At 44.4% G+C, this 21,447-nt stretch overlaps 3 protein-coding genes across 5 annotated transcripts in view; 1 reads left to right on the forward strand and 2 right to left on the reverse strand.

Moving 5' to 3' along the window:
* Positions 1 to 11,072, reverse strand: part of Wat (worker-enriched antennal transcript) — a 48,150-nt gene extending 37,078 nt beyond the window's left edge. Inside the window, exon 1 of the mRNA XM_076774152.1 lies at positions 10,955 to 11,072. Coding sequence (XP_076630267.1) covers positions 10,955 to 11,020 — 66 coding nt within the window. The 5' untranslated portion in view covers positions 11,021 to 11,072. The remainder of the gene's footprint in view (positions 1 to 10,954) is intronic.
* The window catches only part of Ance-3 (angiotensin-converting enzyme Ance-3), a 58,752-nt gene continuing 41,341 nt past the window's right edge, over positions 4,037 to 21,447 (forward strand). Inside the window, exons 1-10 of one of the 3 annotated variants that reach the window (XM_076774150.1) lie at positions 4,037 to 4,245; positions 7,419 to 7,655; positions 9,037 to 9,195; positions 9,779 to 9,875; positions 11,413 to 11,556; positions 12,013 to 12,204; positions 12,296 to 12,393; positions 12,899 to 13,068; positions 13,169 to 13,293; positions 15,645 to 15,987. In XM_076774150.1, the coding sequence (XP_076630265.1) occupies positions 7,422 to 7,655; positions 9,037 to 9,195; positions 9,779 to 9,875; positions 11,413 to 11,556; positions 12,013 to 12,204; positions 12,296 to 12,393; positions 12,899 to 13,068; positions 13,169 to 13,293; positions 15,645 to 15,987 (1,562 nt within the window). In that variant the 5' untranslated portion in view covers positions 4,037 to 4,245; positions 7,419 to 7,421. Of the gene's footprint in view, positions 4,246 to 5,950; positions 6,209 to 7,418; positions 7,656 to 9,036; positions 9,196 to 9,778; positions 9,876 to 11,412; positions 11,557 to 12,012; positions 12,205 to 12,295; positions 12,394 to 12,898; positions 13,069 to 13,168; positions 13,294 to 15,644; positions 15,988 to 21,447 lie in introns of those variants that run through there. The other 2 variants (XM_076774148.1, XM_076774149.1) reach the window with 2 other exon arrangements.
* On the reverse strand, positions 17,564 to 19,019 carry LOC143347138 (uncharacterized). The gene is made up of 2 exons (XM_076776064.1): positions 18,924 to 19,019; positions 17,564 to 18,730 (listed from the first exon to the last, which is right to left on the reverse strand). Exons 1-2 carry the CDS (start codon positions 18,933 to 18,935, stop codon positions 17,564 to 17,566), a joined length of 1,179 nt encoding a protein of 392 aa, XP_076632179.1. The 5' UTR covers positions 18,936 to 19,019.

Consider the following 21,447-nt stretch of genomic DNA (forward strand, 5'->3'; position numbering starts at 1 on the left):
CGGTTCGAATTTGCATAAGCGTCTATTTTCTTTAGCGTCGGTGGCACTCCACGCGTACAGAGAGAGGGAAAAAGAAGGTTGAACGGTTACTCAATCGACGCGGTTCAGGTGGATCGTATGTACGCACGAGCGACAATGCGCAATCTCGCTAATGACTGCGTAATATGGAGAAAACCGCTTTAAGTACGGACCCGAAAAGTCGTGTTCACCGTAGCGTTACGCGATACGCAGAATTGGAAAGATGTGTTCCCGTGGCTTCTTCAACACCGTACTTGCAATTAATATATCTTTTCCCACTTAGAGTTGCATCACCTTGCTCCCATGCAAATCACTCGAAGCTCCTTCGTTGGATAATTGCTGCCCCGTCCTTCCGTTTACAGTAAATAATGTTCCCAAAGTTAGCAAATTTTATATGCATTAAAACAGTGATATATTCCGGTACAAGGGTTTCGATAAAAATGTGTGCAGTCGATGTCTGTAAATCTAGTGTTAAACTTGTCAAGTCGGAGACAACGAAGAGATTGCAAGGTCACGGTTCAGCATCGAGGGAACAAAGAGATTGCGAGGTCATGGTGCAGCATCTGTTTCAAACATCAACGAAGATCCCAGTCGGTTAATTGTCTGGATCGTGTTACGGATCGTCCGTAATGTGTCACGTTCTCCAGAAACAGCGAAATGTTCGGAGAGCATGCGTACGAAGGTACGCGCTGCTTCCTCATTTAAATTTCAAACGACGACGAAAACGAAACCAGGAAGATTGCCTTGAGAGTCGCGTTTCTGCATACGATTTGTCACTATGCCCAACACAACGGGACGCCGGTCTTTTTATTATTTTATTTTTTCTCCATTTTGGTGCCTGTTGTCGACGAATCATTCTTTTAGTTTTCAATCCGTCTATTATTAGTTTTTCCGAGCAACTTAACCCCCTGTTATATATCATAACGATTGTTGATCGTCATGGAGGTCACTGGTGCCCGAATTTAAAATGTTTACACTATACAGGGTATTCGGCCAATCCTGGGAAAAATTTTAATAAAATATTCTAGAGGTCAAAATAGAACGAAAATCAAGAATATAAATTTCTTGACTGAGGCTTCGTTAAAAAGTTTTCAAAAAATTAAATTAAAAAATTTCAAATCATTCTGAAGAAATTATTTCCGGATGTGGGAGTCAATTACAATCATTTTTGGTCAATAGACACATTCCCGAAATCCTACCCAGTTTCGAGAAAAAAATTCCTCACCGAAAATATAATTTCTGGCCAGAAATGTCTGCCCGAATTTTCATGCGAATCTTTAAAACGTCATAATTTCTGAACGGATTGGACGATTTTGATGTTTAAAAAAGCAAACTACGCGTATTTTGGTGGAGAATATGTACAAATCGCAAAAATATTCGAAAAGTTGGTCCTTGACCCCGCAAAATGAGAAAAACCCCATAAAAATGGTCGAATTTTCAAACAGCCATAACTCCTACACTTGTGAATATATTTCAATGAAACTTTTTCCTGAAGTAGAGCTCATGGGTACCTACAACAAAGTATTAGACAACTTTTCTGTAGGGCGTCAAACAAAATTAATAAAAATGAAAAAGGAATTTTTAAGAAAAATCGACAGGGGGTAGGTGCCTAAATTTTTCGACGAAAAAAAAAAATTTCAAATCGTTCTGAAAAAATTATTTTCAGTTGCGGGGGTCAATTACACTCATTTTTGGTCAATAGACATACCCCCAAAATCCTGCGCATTTTCGAGAAAAAAATTCGGTACGGGCGGAACTTGAAACGTTAATAACTTTTTAACAAAACCTCCATCGACAAATTGGTGTTCTTGATTTTCGCCCTATTTTGGCATCTAGAATCTCCCATTACAATTTTTCCCAGGTGGCCGAACATCCTGTATAAACCCCGCTACTTGTAAACCTTTAAATAGCTGTCACTGGAAATGCTATAAAATAACAATTACCTCATTGAAATATTGATACTTGAAAAAGTATCGAGGCCGTCGTAAAAAACTGGTGTGACAGTCATCAACGCGTTAAGAAGAAAAAATGGTTTCCGATGATGCATCGATCGTTTGAATAATGAACCAGCAGCAGTCTATATATTTAATGTATGTAACATTAAACGCTGCCCTAGGTAATTAAATTTGGTCAAAAAGGGTCTGAACCTGAAGAAATTGTTAGTGTCGGTAAAAAGATAATAAACGTATTGAAATTTTCAAATCGACAAATACGAGATTATAATATCGCGTTTACCGATCTCCGACTTTTCGATTCGTTTTCCTCGTAGCTGACCTCCAACGAGGAATCTCGTGTCGACTGGCAAGTTGACGAAAAGTCGTTTAACGAATCGACCTTGTCGTTGCAGACCACTCTGAATAATTCTTGAACGCGCTCGCGTAATACCGGTAACAAGTATCGTAGCTTTCCCACGTTTCATCGGCCGGTTTATAATAAGAACGACGATTGCCGGTTTCTGGCGTGCAATTACGATTGCATCGCGATTGTCTCTCGATGCTATGTGCGGATTTGCATAGCGACGTGCGTGCGCGAAGGAAGTTTGTCTGTAGGAAGTATCTTTTTCGTGCGTCACGCAGACGTCCAAGTACGTTTAAACACCTTCGACACTTTGTTTCTTCTGGTATTATGTCAGTCTTGTTCCATCGAAAGAACAGCGAAATAAATTTCCCCAAATTATAAATTCAATTTGACATCGACCCATTTGCAATTTCAACGTTCTTTTTATTTCGGTTACGGAATCTCCTTCGCAGAAATAAACAGTCCCTTTCGATTCATTACTCTTCCAACACACGTAGCATTGTATTTAAAATAGAAGCCTCGCGCTCTAAATTACTTCTTACGACTCCTTCTCAGCGCATTAAAATCGTAATTGCTCAATTGCTTCGTAAACAGAGTGTCGTTTTGTATCATCTGGCCTCAATGGCCGACAATACACGGGCGAAGACAGCCCGGGAAAGAAAGGCAGAAAACCGAAAAGAAGTAGGTCGATGTTTATTGTAAGAACGCTGTATGTCCACGATCAATAAAAGAGCACACCAACGAACGAAGCAAAGGAACAAAGGGACAAAAATTTGGGCCGGATGTCCTAGGAGAATCAGTCAATTTTTAACCAACGGATCTTACGTAATTCCGGTTGTTAAAAACGCGGTACTCGCGTTTAATGTATTTTTTAGTCAATAGTATTCACCTCGAGCAATCGGAATATAATTTAGATGGAGATGGCAAGCGAATAAGTAGGTCGATACTTTTGAGGAAAACAATGTCTCGCGAGATGCAATACTCGCGAAGAGTTGTTAGCGGCTGGTGAAGAAGGCTGAAGAAACGCACGGCTGAGCCGCGTAAACGTTCGCGTACTTGAACCCAGAATTGCGGCCAGTACGTGGGACCGGTGCACCCATTATCTCCCGATGAGATTAGCATTGTCGAAGCGGCTCGCTGGGAGAACACGGGGCGCGCTTTCAAAACTAAAACCACCTGCCACGATTGCGTACACGAGCAGCTTCTGGTTTTTACACGCGCGGCATTGAAACCTGAATTCGTTCCGTCCTTCTCGGAGTTAATTCAATTTTGTCGAGACGGCGACGGTAATTGTAGACGGGATCGCGAAATTTAAAATAGCTCCGTCCACGCTATTTACGACGGACCGTTTTTAAAACTCGTTTCCGCGGATCCGTCGCGATTCGAAAAGCCATTTCTCCCTGGGCATCGCGCGTATAAAGGCACTCCGAGCAGAATACGAAAGAATCCGACGTTACGCAAACCTGAATGATTCTCGTTATGTGGAATACATCGTTTAAAAAACGCGTGCACGCGGTAAAAGCTTCGCCGTATCGACTCAAGGCCTGGCGATCTGGCCTAGACGATACACCTTAACCGCGTATACGCGCTCCTCGAGAGATCATCGTGAGACTATTCTCGTTCGTAGCAAGGCGCGGTTGTTTATGATTTTCATGTCGATGAATGAGCCGAGTTTAGTCACCGTTATGCATCACGCGTGGACGCGTTTCACGATCTCTACCGCAATGAAAACGAGCGCAAACCGGTGGCCGCACCGACGATCGCCTTGGACGAGACTTCAACGCGGTGAATATTGATCGATGATTTCGCCTAGCATTGTTTCCCACGGCTAGTTGTTTTCGAACGTTGGAAAATTGTATAATTGACGCGGGAGACGATAAACTGACGGAATGATCGAAAGGTCCATAACGGTCGATGTTGGGATAACCGGTAAGAAAATTCAAAACGTGTATTTTTACTGCTAGTGCTCGATGATCTTGTGAAAATAATGTAATCTAATCGCTATGATTTGTTTGCGATACGGACGAACTGCATCACAGCGGAATGCATTGTGCTGTATAAATCTTTGATCAATGTCTTATGAAAGTTAATATACGATAACTATATAGGATGGATCATCTAAAAGTTGGGAAAAATGAAAAGTAAAATGACCAAAAATTGCTTAAAAATTGTATTGATTTTTTCTACGAACAAGCCAGAATCCACGACGTCCACGCCATTATGTAAAAAATTACTAAAGTATGAATCATGGTGTTCGGTTAAAGGACACCACATACAACGGAGGATGACGATTAATCGCCTCGAAAGCTTCCCCTCGAAGACGACAATCAACGCCGTGGACGGACCTGTAATTTTACCCCGACGGCTTCCCACGTCATTAAAACTTGCAAAATTATGAATCACGATTTGAATTAAAGACTGATACGACGGTGACACAATGGCGCTTGAATTCTCAGGATAGGCAAGTAGCCGGGCGAAGCAGGAAGCGGCGTCGATGAGATTAGCTCTGGAAGATAATTACGCAATTAGATGAACCGTCGATGAATCATCATGCGAGTCATTTTTTTTTGCCTTCGTGGATTTCAATGATCGCTGTTTCATACGCAGATCGAACAAAACCTAGCACGAATGTATCAAGGCAAACGAATAACAGATAACGTGTGGTTGAGTCGCCCATAAAATATTTTGCCGCCGCTTTTCGCCCCACTTTGTCGTAAACTTTATCTCTGCGCATTATTTCCCTCGATCCATCATCCGCGGAGTCTCGATTCATCTTTCGTCCGTCGTTATTTTGATCGATAGCCGACCGAAGTGCTTCGTCCAACCCTTTCGGTGCAAATAAATCGAACCCCCGATTGAAACGTCCTTCCCTAAACCTGCCAAAGATCCCCAGTCCCTCGAGAGTTCGACAGGTCTATCTTTTACGGTCAAAACAATATCGTTTCACCGTGTAATTGTGACACAAAAATCCGAAGTAAATTAACTAAATGTGTTTCACCGATTTTTTAAACAAACCAGACAAGTCTCTATCGTTTAATCTCACGATTCACTTTTCGAGGCGATAAATTATTTTGGTAACTTTCGTAGACCTCGAAGAGGAGTCGCGAATTAAATATTTCAACTATTACTAGATGCAAAGGAGGCGCGTGGTTGTCGCGTAGACAATGAGGCTCATTGAGAGGGGCTTGACAAGCATGACGAGGCTCGTCAACGTGAGAGCTTCTGGGCTTTCGCAATTGGCAAGTTGGTCCTCGATTCTGTTTCCTTTTCCGTGACCCATTTTGTCTCTTTTGCGTACTCTCTTCGTTACTAATTTATTTCTTACTTCCACGAGGATAGACTTTAACAGTCCTTGGTAATCGATAATTCTTTTAGACTCCACGATCGTTAAAAAATTTATATTTTTAGATAGCTCTACGCGAGTTTCGACTATAACAAGTTGGTCCAAAATTAAGTGTCTCTGGGTTAGAGTTCGCGCCTTTTCCCTCCATTTTCCCGGCGTTTCCAGCCCCCCACGCGACTTCAGAGGCGTCTTGGGAGCGACGACGACACCGAGGTGTGCACGGATCCCCACCTCTCGCTATGGTTGACCTCTCCGTGGTCGCGTTCGAACCGCCACGCAGGGATAAATGTACACTTGCCATCGGCCACGAGGCTTTTAGCAACTCCACGACGAAACAAACGCTCGTTACTCGTCGTCGCGTTTCATCCTTGTGTCGTCGCAACCCGCGATCGCCCGTGCCGATCTATCGAGGATCTACCAAACAGTTCGACGCTCAATCGCACCGTACCGGGGGATGAGAGGACTAGTAAGTCTCTCCCACTTTCACACGCGACGAACGTCTTTCGAGGGTGACTTTTCAGCCTAACAGAGGGAAAGGGATATCTCCAGGTGAACGTCCTGCTCGAGAGGATGAAAAATCGCGAAAAGAGTTTTCAGGGATTGGTGGATGTCTGTGTGTTCCTATCAGGGGGAAATAGTGTACAGGGGTTTTTGGAAGGTGCAAACATTTGACACCCTTGTGCGATGACTGTGTCTTTGTTCCTTCTAGTGGTGAATGTGAGTGGCTACTGGAAGACGCGGAAAGGGTTGACAAACACGTAAAGGCGACGCTTCGGCTGATTTCTTAAAATTATAATTAGGATTTAAATCCCTGAAGCCCTACTACCCCCTTTGTAATCACCACTGAGTTGATCTCGATTCCGATACCCTAAAATAACTTCAACTTTTGATAGTTTAGAACACTGGTAGTCGAACCTTCAAGGGGTTGGAAGGGAAAACCTCTTTCTTTATCAATTTACCAGGTAATTTACGATTAATTCTGCCGTGAGAATTTTTAATATTCTATGTATTGCGAAGGCAGTCGTAGATCTCAAAATGGTTCCTTTGCGAAACACTGGTATTTAACCCTAATATAATTATACGCATAAAGGTACGAAGAAGCAGTGAAACGATCGTATTTTTAATTGTTCCGAAGGGAAAACCGCTGGGAAATTTGTAGCAAAATGGTATCGGAAATTCTGTCTCAAGCATCGCGTAAAATCAAGTTTCCCACACGTTAGTTTCGCGTCTCACGATCAGATCTAGTTAAGCATCGAACGTTCAAGGTCGCTGGATCTCGATGCGATCGCGGATGACCTACTGGCGCGAGCGAGTAGTCTTTCATGCCGGGAGGAAATACGTAACGCGAAGACGTAACACGTGACCGTGAAGTCAACAAATGAATTGCATGTAAATGGTCCGCTCGTGACGCCGTTGTGGCATGATTTATGAAAACAATATAATTTCTTACGGTAGCATAATAGTCCACAGTTAAATTGGCCGGTGTTCTCGTTACTTTAAATTGTACGCGGCTTCTTCCATTACCTGCTCCACTACGCGAGCGACTTTACAAGAAAAAGCGAACTCAACGGGAGTGGTTCTCAAAAATAATGATTGTTGTGGACACGTATCTTTTTTCCTTGTCTATTCGATTGCTGGATCGTTAAACAATCCGAATGATAAAAATGGCTCCTCTTCGAACCACTGTCTTCGATATAATCGACGACTTTTGGTTGAAGAGGGTTAAGAAGCAATTTTAGTAACAGTAATTTATTTGCAGATCATGCCCACTTGGGTCTTCCTCGCTCTGTTCTCCCTCGTTTCCGGTCAGCTGGATTTACCCTCGCTGAGGGACGATTCACGAGACAATTTCGGTAGACGATTTCCTCCTACGGATACGGAGTTGCAAGATATTTTGGCGAGACTGGATTTCCTTGGCACCGAAAGATGCAGCGCCAACGTTGCAGGACAGTGGACGTACGAAACGGACGTCAACGAGTACACGCAGCTACAAGCGGTAAATCTTCAATTACAATAATTATATCTTAAATTACTCGTGTAAAAGTTCCTTGTCACGTTAGATATCAACACGGTAACAATAACATCGTAATTTCTGTTCTGCCCTTGTTCTGCTCTTCATTCTGATTGATAAAAAATCGCATGTTTAGCGTTCGATATTATACTCTTAATCGACACTTTCGAAACTCCTGTAACACCGGGTAGCGGTGTACACAGTAGCGATTCGAGGTGAACTCGTGTCCGAAATGCCCGCATGGATTTCGATAGCCGAAAAAACGGGCCCACAGATGCTCTCTTATCGTTCTGCTTTCATTTCTCAATTATACGAACGGTACTTTAAAGTACAGTTAAACTGACTGTGTCAATTTCGGCTGTATTCGAGTCGTTAGTTTTTCCTCATTTTTCCAATTCAAGACGAAGAAAACGTACGAAAGGATGTCGTTCCAACGGACGTGTGTTTCAAGCTTACAGCTTCGTCGCAGTCGAAGCATTCAAATTTTGTCGATTGTTTATGCCTCCCCCGTTGAGAATCGATGATCCACGTTTACGTGCAGCGATCATTGGACGGTATCTCGACGGAACTGCCGTAGAAGACCTCGACCTCCTCTACGAATCGGCCCGTGAGAGACCGTCGAACGTCGTCGCGCTTCCATCAGGACGCGGAGAACCTGCTGTTTTCGCGTGCACGGGGATTTCACCGGAGCGCGGGGCGTCCTTTATTGTCCGTCGAGAGGCCGAACACCTCCGCGGGAACGGTTCCCAGCCATTGTGACGAAGTCTCGAACGGTTTCGCAACGACGCCGTCATCCAGCCGACCGAACGACGGGAACAGAAATCCGCAGCCTTCGACGCGAAATCCGCTGTCACGAGCTCGCGTGATGCTAATGACAATCGTCGGTCACCGGTGGCCCCCTTCTTTTCGTTCCCTTTGCGAATCTCTGACTGCCAATTACGAGAATTTTGCGTTCGCAAACTACCGTTGCCTCGAGGTGAATTGAAAAAGTGTTCGACTTTTGTTTCCTCTTCTACGTCACCCTTTGATTAAAAAGGAGAATTTCTCGTCGTCGAGTATGCTGGTTTTCCTTTTTTCCCAACGGGTCTTTTATCGGTAATCTAAGAAAGGGTGGAGATAGCAGGTGTTTATCTCTAACGGTAAACTAGTTTCTCGGTGATTTGCGCTTCGAACCAGTTCCGCTCGAACAGCGATTGCTATGTTCTTGTCATTCATAGAATGTCCAACCTGTACGCAACGAAATCACTGTTTTAACTATCCAGTAAGTAGATCGAGGCAAATCTCTTTCTGGTCTGTGCGATACGCCACTGTTTTATTTTTAAATAATTTTTTTAAGCTCCCTAAATGATTCCATGTTTGATTATAGTTGGAAGCGCAACGAATATACGCGGATTTTCAGAACCAGGCCTGGTTCTTGATATCGAAGATCGATAAGAACAATATCAGAGATCCTACGACCGAGCGTCGCCTCAGGTATTTGGCCGTGGTCGGACCATCGGCCCTCCCACCGGATCAGCTAGACAGAGTAAGCTTCAGAAATCATTTCGTGTTTCTGTTTCGTTTTGCTACCCTTGTTCGGTAAACGTTTGATCGTATAAAATTGAAAATGGTACACATTTTCCTCTCTCTCGTCGACGGTACCGTAAGCAAAATAAATGTAATCGATGCAACTGTACGAGAAAATTGCTCCTACAGAATTCAATTAACGCAGAAAAATCAGAAAGCGAACGACGCTTGGATCAAGAAAAGAAATCTAAACCGAATCTCGAGGAAAGCTATCATTCGCGTTAAGCTACGGTTAAAATCGGTAAAGAATATCGATAAGGGATACCGAGAACGAGTAATTATTCAAATCGGCATTTCCGTCTCGCTTTCAACGCAACTGATTTGTTTCGAATATCCGAACGGGTGAAACAAACTAGGAAGTAAACGTTCGAGAATAGATTTCCTTCCTACACGTAATAAGCGAGAGTGCAACAAATGCTTACGGAAACCGTACGAAAGAAAGAAAAAGAAAACGAGGGTGCAGGAAACAACGAGCCGCGATCATTTTTTTGCTCGGCGAGAAAACGTTCGCGGTAACGTCGACCGATCGTTTTATTTTTCAGTATAATCGTGTGATCAACGACATGCTGGCGGTGTACAACGGTGCCAGTATTTGCGCGTACAACGATCCCTTCCGGTGCGGTCTGCGCTTGTATCCAGGTAATGAATAACGCGTGTATGTCCCCACCTTAACAAGAAATAAAACGCGATACCGATTTTCACGGTTCCCGGGCGGCGAAATTGTCTACGGAACGCGTTTAAGTATTACGCGCAAGAAAGTGCCTCTCTAATCGTAAAAGCGCGATCGAACCGTTGAATATTTCACCGACTGCGTTTGGTACGCGTTCATGAAAATTCATCGTTAATTAGTTTACCATGGCTACTCTCTGCCCAGACACCCTTCCCCCCTCTTTCCACGTTTCGTTGATTTCTCTTTTGTTTCGCGATAAATTGCCGCCGCTTTAATTGCACCGTGGATTTTGGGACACCAAACCAACCAACGTCGAAGAATAGAAATTTGATATTCCCACACGTTTCTCTCGGGCTAACTTAAACCTTAGATATCTCCGTTCTTTAATTTGGTCAACAACGCGATGTTGGTTCGAAAGTTAAGTCCTACGCCGTATCAGTTCCAAGTAAAATTCCTCCTCGGACGCTAATCACCGGCGAATGCTCGAACAAATCAGAAACTAACCGACTACGTCGCCATTACGCAGTCGAACGCGGTGCTTTTCGAACGCCTAAACGACGATCGTAAACCGCACGAGCGTAATCAACGCCGAAAGACCATGCTCCGCCGCGGCAATACGGAAGTTTATGATCATTCGAACAGTCATGTTCAGTTTATGGTTCGTTTGCTCGCCACAGATCTCATCTGTAACAACGCCAACGCGTAACACATTGCCATCGAGAAACGCGTAATCGGTCTCTTAACCCAACGATGACTTCCCGAGCTTCTAATGCGTCTCTAAAATATTTCATGTCGACGTTTTATTACTTAGTATAGAGTCATTTCAAATCCTTTTAAATTAAATCCAAGATCGAAAACTCAAGATTGTACGGGATTTAAAACAAAACAGTTTGTAACTTCTGTAAGAGACGAACGAAACTTTTGCAGATATCGAATGGATTCTGATTCAATGGATAAAGGGGCGTTTCGAATTACGATGAGTTTGCAAAATATCAATTCATAAATTAAGCAAAAATATACCGCAAAAAAGGAAAAGAATTTTGTTTACCTCCAAAATTGAACAGACCCTTTCGACCAGAATTTCCCAGCTGGAAAACGCGTTTCCCGCGTCCATGAAGAGTATCTTTAACGGACCGTCGCCGACAGAAGGACGACCACGTAACGCGATTTCATTGCTTCGAACGTAATGAACCGAGGAAGGAAAAAGAGGACGCGAGACTGGGGCCTTCCTCTCGGGAGACGTCGATATTGAAACAAGAAACGCTTCCAGTCGTTTAGCGCGGTCAATTTAGAGCGATCGACGCAGCCGTAATCGCTGCGGTAACTCTCGCTTTCCATTCGAGCTTAGATCACACGCGTGTCGCGAGAAACCATCTGAGACAAATTGATCGCGCGATTATCGTGAAAGCAGCTCGAGCGTGTGTCCCGTCCCGAGTGAAACTGTTGACCGGTCCTCGATCGGCAGAAATTGGTCTCGTTCGTTCAGAAATGATATTCCTTTTGCAGATATATCGCAGATCATGGCTAGAAGCAGGAACTGGGACGAGTTACAGTACGTTTGGACGGAGTGGAGGAGACGCAGTGGAATGAGGATCAAAGACCTTTATCAGCAGCTTGTTACCTTGAACAACGAGGCTGCGAGACTGAATAGTAGGTTAAAAGATGATGGAAAATCGAGTAGGTCATGATAGAAAGCTTAAACGTTCGTTAGGGTTCGCGTTTCCCTTTGATCGAAAGCTTAGCATCGAAGACCTCTGTTGACGGGTCTGAGTGCAGTGATAAGCAGAAAATAATTTTTATTACAGAATTTGAAATATTCTAAATCGGGACCACGTTGAGACCCCAGTGAACCAAGACAAGAAACAGTAGCCTTCCTACAATTTTCAAAAACATTTTTTACCCAGAGGTCTTCGATAAATAAATATATTTTCTGTGAGAAATCATTATCACGTGCTACCATTTGTACGTTAATATTGATCAAAGATTTAAGAATGTATACATATGGTAGTGACCTGTTACGAGCGATACATTCACCACCGGTAGGAACGAAACGTTACGTACTCAACGTTTAGTGAAAATAATTGAAATAATTATCTCTTCGTTCAGACTTCACCGACGCTGCCGAATATTGGATGTTTCCATACGAGTCCCCTAATCTGCAGCAGGATATCGAAGAGGTTTGGGAAATGGTACGACCACTCTACGAGGAACTACACGCTTACGTGAGGAGGAAATTGAGGGACCTGTACGGGCCGGAAAAGATCGGCGTTCATGCTCCCCTTCCGGCTCACATACTTGGTACGAAGCCGAAGTTAGAGATGCAAATTAAACTTGACGTGAGAAATTAACTCTTTCCAAGGGGGTCGTTAACGATGTTTGAACTCGATAGGAAACATTTGGGCCCAATCTTGGAGTAACATCATCGACATCACGCTACCGTACCCCGGAAAAACTTACCTGGACGTCACTCAGGAAATGCAAGCCATGGTAAAACGTTACACAATTCTTTTCAAGGGAATTAACTTCGATAGCGTAATGAATTCAGCGCGATGGACCTATTGTTTTCCAAATGGAATCGAAAGTAACGCGTTATGTTAAGTTATTATTCGAAAGTAACGGTGAAGTAAGCGAAGACACGAGAAATTCTGGAGTGTTTCGCTCGCCTATTTCCAACGCGATATTTTTCTTTCTCTTCATTGTCCATTGTGAGCGAAATTTATTGCGGGCGTTGCGGAACTTTGATCTCTCGAGGATATTAAATCACAGAAATGACAACTCGAAAGTCGATCTGTTCGAACTATCTTTCTTATCCGGTAAATTTCCTTTTTAACGTTTTAAACGTTTGCGAAGCATTTGACGCTGAAATGGACGACTACTAACAGAGAATTATTTATTTAATATACCGTCGTAGGTCTCCAAAAATTCCGTCGTCTTGTAGAATTGAAAACGTGCACAGTATATTAGAATTATTCTTTTCATTACCTTTTCTTAGGGTTACACGCCGATAGAGATGTTCCGTATCGCGGAGGAATTTTTCTTGTCCTTGAACCTAAGCGCCATGCCACCAGAATTCTGGAGCGGTAGCATAATCGCCGACCCCGGGGACCGGCCTCTGATTTGCCAAGCATCCGCATGGGACTTTTGCAATCGCTTGGATTACAGGTAATTCAATGGAATTCCTCTCGTTAAACTGTTCGCGAACAATCGAGAGGTAATCGGTTTTTCTGATCTTCGTCTTAATTGGTTTGTGCCGCGCGAGCAGAATCAAGATGTGTACCAAGGTCACCATGAAGGACTTGATCACGGTGCACCACGAGATGGCACACATTCAGTATTTCTTGCGATACAGCGGACTTCCTCGCGAATTCAGGGACGGTGCCAATCCAGGTATGCGAATCGAATACTATTTCTCGTTCAAACGCACATTTTCGTTTTCCTTACTACCATACGTTCTTCAACGCGTTAACTGCTGGACCAGATTCATGAAATTTTCTAAAAGATGATCATTTTGTTTAGAACTATTAGGAATTAATTTGTTTCAGCTTCGTAGTAAAAAGTCACTAAGTTAAAAATATAAAAAAGTACATACCAATATTCTGAGTTTGCTGTGTCTCTAAAAATTAAAAAAACACAAGATTCGTGTCGATAAATTTACACAATTTCACAAAATAACAGAGCTACTTGGTACCATCGTTTTGGAGAACCTTTGGAAGTAACATTAAATACAAAAATAGTTAGCTTGCGTTAAGTTGAGGTCACCAAGAGGGAAATTAAACTGAAAATAACGAATGCGATGTTTAAATATATGCTCAATGGCTGCAATCGTGAACGATGCTAACCAATTTGTATACGTTCTAGATAGTTTCATTTACAGTTGCGTAAATGAAATCAATCGAACTTCGATGTTTAGTATACTAAGTTCTTCAACGTCGTTTACCTCAAATCGATAGACCAACGATCGTCCGTAAATAGAGCACAAGCGAAATAAAAAGTCACAATGACGGTTTCCTCGAGAAGGAAACACTGTATTTGCAAGCAATCGTGTGGCGTTCGTCGAAAAATCGAATTGCAAATTGTCGCTACGATTCCGCCACGGAAAAAAACGAAGAAGCGATGGCATCGATGGACGACACGCGTTGGTTACGTAAGTGGCCCGTTCGACTTCCGGTAGGCGGTCCACGTCGGGACTTTTACGAGTAATAACGCGAAAGCGAGAGCGAGCGCGATACGGTCAACGTGGATTTGCGCGAGCATGAGCGCGCGTTGTCCGAGTGGATGTGCGAGTACTCTCCACAGTCCGTACAGGAGATCGTTAAAATATTTTTATTATGGTATAATCGCGCTTTCACCGCTCCGACGGCCGGTCGTTCGCCCCGTTAGAATCGCGCTATGAAAACAAATCTCCATCGATGCCTCCGACCTTGCCTTGCGCGATTTACGGGACCCCGTAAAACCTGAAATCGACATTTTGCTCCGTAACGATACTCCACAATAAGGAGAAACGAAAAATGGAACTGTGGATGTACAAATTTTTAACAATCTCATAAAATAATTTCACTCCTTGTCGATAACTAAAATACATGAACGATCGTTGGTTATCTAGGTTGAAATAATTGTAAATTTTGTTGGAATACTTAGAAATAACTATGTTTCGGTTTTTGATGGGAACATAAACAAAGATTAGATCGATCTGATTTCACGAGAGGGTGAAAATGTTAATTCCCAAGGTAGAACGTTAATGAAACTTGAATAGAACTTACAAAATTTTATAAAATAACTCCGACATAATTCACGCGTATTTATGTGTACGTTTCCGCGTGTTTGTAAGTTTTTTCCACCGCACATTGTCAAAAGTTGTGTGATTTTAAAGTTACGAAATAGAAGAAAGAGAAAGGAACGATAATGACTACGGTTCCAAGTTGATGATTTCGCGTATCGGTGCGAGTTACAAAAATTTTTATATTTGGATCGTTAAATAATACGTGTCGATCGAAGCAGTAAACTGTAAGGACTAATGAAGAAACGAGAGAAATCTGTATTTTCTCTCGTAAAATATAAATTAATTAATTTATATCGCACAATATAAAACCCTTACCAATGATAAAATAATCGCTCTATAAGATCTGGTCGATGAATCTGAATCCTATTCAGCGATAATCTTTCCAGTTCTTCAGTACGTATTCGACTCCAGGCGTAGAATAACATTCCTTTTGTAGACATGAATATGCAACTGCCTGCTAAACTCGCTCGCAATCAATTTGAAAGGCAGACCAATTATCTGACTTATGAATCAAGCTGTCACGGACCTGTAAAAGTTTAGACTGTATCCTGATCGATTTCGTTTCGTAGCAGCATTAGTGTTACGTTCTCGTTCGGCCCTGTGGCGAAAAGATAGTTCAAACGTTGGTTTCGTAAATCCGATAGACCAAGAATCGATCCGATTAATTGCCAGCCACTTTCCCCAATGATTACAGCGTCTGAAAAATAAAAATATAACAATATTAGAAACGGTGAAAATAAGTTTATTACTATGATCAAGTGAACCCCGAGACATTAAAGTCTCCATCTTTAATTTAAGACAAAGTGAGAAAGTACTATACTTCCCTCTGCGAATACACTTTGAATATCAAACGACCTCACGTTTATTCGCAAAAATTACAACTTTCACCAACGCGGAATTTAATCACGCAAATTTTGTCACCGACAATGATCGATGAGTAACAATTGCGTTGACACAGGTTTCCACGAAGCCGTGGGTCAAGCCGTGGCGCTTAGTATCGCGACCCCACATCATCTACAGACTCTGGGACTGGGCAACAAATACATCGACGAATCGACGGCGGATGTTAACTACCTGTTTTCCCTGGCGATGGACACTCTGGTGATGCTGCCTTTCAGCATCGCGATGGACAGATGGAGATGGGATGTTTTTCGCGGTTACATCACCAGGGAAGACTATAATTGCCATTGGCATCGTCTCATGGAGCAATACGCCGGGATCAAGCCACCCGTTTTGAGGTCGGAGGACGACTTTGACCCCGGCTCCAAGTACCACGTTCCAGCGAACATCCCGTATATACGGTGAGTAATACTTCGCTGTTTTCTATTCTTCCATGAAAGAAGATTCTAAAGTTCACCGAAAGCGTGACATTTGCCGGGTGAAACACCGTCTTTGTTCGAAGATAAATACAAAGCACGGCGAAACAATCTCCCGGACTTTAAAGGTTGATAAAAGAGCAATGAGGTTTTACAAAATTCTTCCATGGATTTAAACTCATCAACAACTTTTAAAGAACGCCATTACATGCGGTTCCACACCGTTCGAATAAGCTAGACTAATAATCAGCAATTTAGCCACCATATTTGTAACCACCACTTCCTAAATCATGAATTATTTCGCTGCAACGTGAAACGATACGTTCCAGCGCGTTATATAATTTCCAATGGACAAAGAAGGTTGAAAAATAAAATTAAAAATATTGCCAACTACCGTGTGCAATTTCTTCGACCCACACTTCGACGAGCGTATTTAATTTCCTCCACCTGCTGCGATCACGACAAACGATTTCACCGGTGATATACCCGATTCTACGCCTACTCGTGATTGGATCATCCGTGATCCCGAGAGAAAGAAGCTTTCTCTGTGCACGATGGAGGCACACGTGCGAACGTTTAAGATCGATCGTCAAATGTATCAGGTAACGCGATTCCATCGAATCGGAAGCGTTACGCGATCGTCGATTCGTTCGTTATCTACGACGGGTGGGATGAAAGTTTTCCTTTCTTCGACTCTGACCAACTAATTGCCGGTCAGTTTTTTTGTTGCGCTAATTACGCCAGGCCGCTTCCGCGTTAGCGGATTCGCGGGGCGAAACAATCGTTCACGGGCTTGCGTTGCTTTCCAACTTTTCCGGGAAACATCGTCGTTACGGACGGAACGTTGCGTTACGCGCATCGTGGAAAGTGTAATCGAAGATGTTATCGTCGTGTTCCGCGTTCGTCGGCGCAATTCGACGTTACGAAACTCTCGAAAAACTCACGATCGCGGCCTTGATACGATTCCGGAAACCAGCAAATCGGTGAAAATGCTCGCAAAGCTACGATAATGAAACAGGATCGACGCGTCGGGGAGACCAAGGTACTGACAAATCCTCGATTTTGCTCTTTGGTTTTATTAGAAAGAAGCGAAAGACACGGTACAGAGGCGTTCGTCGCGCCACCGACGATCGAGTCGCTCACGATCGCCGAACAATACAGAATCTTTGTACGATGCATCGTGTATACAAATGTGTATTCTTAGGTACTCAGGTATCAAAAAGGTATATCGAAACTCTACCGTCTAATAGAGCCGAGCAAATTATATTCGCGAGCAACGTATGGGATTCTTCGCGAATAAAATTTGCTCAACTCCGCCTCGTCTAACTCGCTGACAGAAGAACCGGCCGTGCTAAATAACTGCCGCCCCCCTCCCCCCAGCTGTACAAAGAATTTCCTACGGCCGGTTCTCGATCCAGCGATATGTTCTGAAAGGACCGATTATGCAATAAATATACATCCCCCTTGGTCGCGTCGTCGAACCCTCGGGGATGGAAAAGCAACGCGACGCGCGGCACAATCAGATCGCCGTCAAGCTTGGCTGACGACCTCTGGAAGCTCTTTAGAAGTGACCTCCGTAACTGGACTCGTAGTCGCCCTCGGAGCCTCCGCCGTATCCTCCTCCGCCGTATCCTCCTCCGCCGTATCCTCCTCCGCCGGAACCACCGCCGTAACCGTGGACGGATACGGCGACCGGTACCTTAACCGGATAGGGCACGGGTTTGGCCACGGGCACAGCCACGGGCTTCGAGACTTCGACGGGCACGGGTCGCTCGACGGGCACCTTGACCGCGTAGGGCACTGGTTTCTCCACCGGTACAGCAACGGGCTTCTCGACGGGGTACGGGGCAGGAACGGGCACCTTGACTTCGTAGGGCACCGGTTTGTCGACGGGCACTCCTACGGGTCTCTCGACGTGAACCTTGACCGGGTAGGGTACCGGCTTCACGACTGGCACTGGAACATGCTTCTCGACGGGGACCGGATATGGTTTGGGTACGTGGACCGGGTACGGTCGTTCGATGGGCACGTTCACCGGATAGGGCACCGGTTTGTCGACCGGGAACGGTTGCGGCACGTGTTCGACGACCTTCACCGGGTACGGGACAGGCTTCTCGACCGGGTACGGCTGCGGTACCGGTACCTTGACCGGGTAAGGGACGTTCTTCTCCACCGGATAGGGCTGAGGGATGTAGACCTTGTAGGGCACCGGCCTCTCTACCGGAACCTGGACCGGATACGGCACTTTCTTCTCCACCGGATAGGGCTGGGGTATGTGCACGGGAACTTTGACGACAACCTTCACCGGGACCGGTACCTTCTTCTCGACAGGGTAGGGCTGAGGTACCGGGACCTTAACGGGGTACAGTACTTGCTTCTCCACGGGGTAGTGGACCTTCTTCTCGACCGGGTACGGGACCTTGACGCTCTTCACGATCGTGATCTCTTTTACTTTGCTACCTTCGTCGTAGCCGCCGCCGCCACCGCCTCCGTAACCACCCCCGTAATCAGAGTATCCGCCGCCATAACCGGACGAGTAACCGCCACCGTCTCCTCCGGATAGCTCGTGTCCTCCGCCGTAGTCGCCGCCATCGTAGCCACCTTCGAGATGACTGAGTCCCCGTTTGTCTTGTTTCTTCTCTACGTTGGATTCCTGAGGCTCGGCGTCCTTTTTCTTCTCCTCCTCGCTGATCCCCGTGGCCAGCAGGCCCAGAAATATCGTCAGCAGCTGCAATCAGTAGGGTCGGTTGGGGAAAACAAGCTCGAAGTTCTTTCGTACGAAACAACGGCAATAACTTTGACTGTTCTGGATAGGCAAACGTCGAGAAATCAGAATATTAAGTAGAGAAATAGAGTAGTTCGGAATTTCTACGTCGTACAGAGTTCTCGGTCTACGGAGGATAGGCGTTCCGGGTACTCACCAAAATTTTCATGTCTCGGAGGCACTTCGATAACTGGTCGAAGTCCAGACTTTACTGGATACTTCCCCCCAAGACTCCACCGTCTTTATAGTCCGCTTTCCCCCGACGCGCATCGCGAGCGAGCGAGCCCCCCTTGCGTGTAAGTTCCGCGGAAAAGTGAAACACGCGCGTCTGGCGCGCGAGCGGTCGCCCGTTCGACGCGCGCGACGTTATAGAATTTTTCTAAATCCTAGGTGGCCGCGACGCTGGTTCCATAACCGAGCGCACTGGCGTAGGCCTGAATCCTGTTCCCGGGTGAAAGGAACGCTCGCCGCGGAAAAGGCGTCCGCGCGGTGCATCAGAAACGCGAAAAAGTGGCTAAAAATAAGAAAGTTAGGGCCTCGAGGACGAGCGTTAAACGGGGAAAATTAATATGGCTGACGGAAGTTTAAATTTTCCAACGCTTCTCTTCAAAATGAACTTTCGTATAATTATCGAGTTAGAGATTACGGAAATGAAATTCAAATTGTATCGTAAATTGCCTATCGAGTAAGGTACTTCGTGCAATACGATTTCATTTTAATAGCTCTAATAAACATGTCCACTATAATTGGTTATTAATCGTTATCCCTTGAGGGGATGATTCTGCAGGCTGAAATGAAACGAAACTTTCACTCACTGTTAGTTCGAATCGATGCAACATAAAAACAAGATTATTACTTATTAATACTTCTTACCATTTACTATCAAGTAGTAAACAGGAAAGTAAAAGTGTTATTATAGTGCAAATTTGCTCGTGACTTTCGACCACTTCGTATTTCTGGTGTACCGTGAACCAAGCGCGATAGCCTAATTGATCTATCAACCGCACCTTAACAAAATTGGATAACGTAAGTGCGACGCAACGCCATGACTGTGATTGATCGTGTGGTTTAACCGTAAAAGGCTAAAAACCAACATGCGAGGTCAGAATGACGCCGTAGAAAGGAAAATGAACGTGTCATGGGGAAGATCTATGTCCGTGGATCTGAATTTCATGCTAACAGATCCATCGCAATACCATATTTTACAATAAATCTGCAAGGTCGCCTTAGTGTGACAAATCGTATAGAGTCATCATAAAATTTAATACTATGATGAATTGCAACTGGAAAGGAATCACCAATTTATTTTTATCGAACCCAAATACAATTATTCCAGTGATTTGTACTAATGGTACAAATGGGTTAACCTTAAGAGATGCACCAAAGTTTGATAAAGAAGTCACCAGAATAGGATACAGACGCCACACTCGTTGCATCTCGTGGATCGTATTGGTATGGATCGCTAATTTGGAATCGTGCCAAACGTTTGGATCGAACCGAAAACGTCACGAGTCTTACGCCACTGGGGTTTCGTGAATTTGTATTCGCAGCTCCCCAAACCTTTCCGCTCTGACCAGCCAGGGGCTCCGTACAGGGGGCTCGGGATTCCTCTCTCTCTTGCTCCGGCTCCTTCCATATTTCAAAGTTTCTCGGCGGGACTACTGGGCCCCCTCCGTATCCGGTCCCCACGGAAAGACGCGTGCGCGGCTGCGACGTTTCCAGTCCCGTGGGGCCGAGTTCTCTCGTCTGCGACGAGGTCGTTCGGTCGGACGAAGAGAGCTAGAGGAAGGAAGAGATCCTGGTGGGAGAGTAGCAGAAAATGAAAACCGACCAGAGAGGGAGAACCTAGCAGGTGGGGGGCCCAGCTGGATATACAATCAGACGTGTTGGTAGCTACGAATGAAATCCACGCGAGACTCGAGATCGATCGAGTAGATCCTTGTAGATCTATCGCTACGCGTCGACGATCGTTAATAACGCGTTTGCTTCGAGTCGCGTTTCCGCGTGCGCGAAACACGTTCCAATCGTGGAAAATGTTTATTTAATAATAGCCCCGTGGAGAATTAAATTGTCCACGATGCCAACTCGTTGAACCGAATTGTAATCGTTTACGTATGAGAGAAATTATGCCAACTTCGGGTACTAACCGTGCCCGAACCATGTCAATTTTGTTTTATCAGGACAGTTTTGTTGCTAAATTTATTTCGAGGAATATGAGAATTCTAAAAGAATAACAATAATAGACACAAAACTGTCAGTCGCTTAGTCAACGTTGCTAGTTTCTAATTAAAATTTAATAAAGTGATAGTTTGACAAACTTCCCACTCTCCTATTCGAGGGTTATGTCGCTTTTTAAGCGCAACAAGTATCGAAAAGGCGGAAATGTGGTTGCGAGTAATCGAACAAGCATGATTTAACACGCGTTATACGTAATCATGGATATAGTAAGGATTTCATAAAAAGCTCCACGATCAAGAACCGCGTATTTACGAGATTGAATCGCAAGTTTAGTTTAAATTAGGCTCCCGATTATGAAAGTGTAGCAGCGGAAGAGACCGAGGAATTCACCTGAGCTCAGTAAATCAAGTGAAACTGCTCTAGCTGATTGCTTTGTAAAGATTGGAATTCCTGTCAAGAATCCAGCGTTTCGTTTCGACCACTATTACAGAAGAAATTTATTA

The sequence above is a fragment of the Colletes latitarsis genome, chromosome 10 (genome assembly GCF_051014445.1).
Source record: "Colletes latitarsis isolate SP2378_abdomen chromosome 10, iyColLati1, whole genome shotgun sequence".
Lineage (NCBI taxonomy): Eukaryota > Metazoa > Arthropoda > Insecta > Hymenoptera > Colletidae > Colletes > Colletes latitarsis.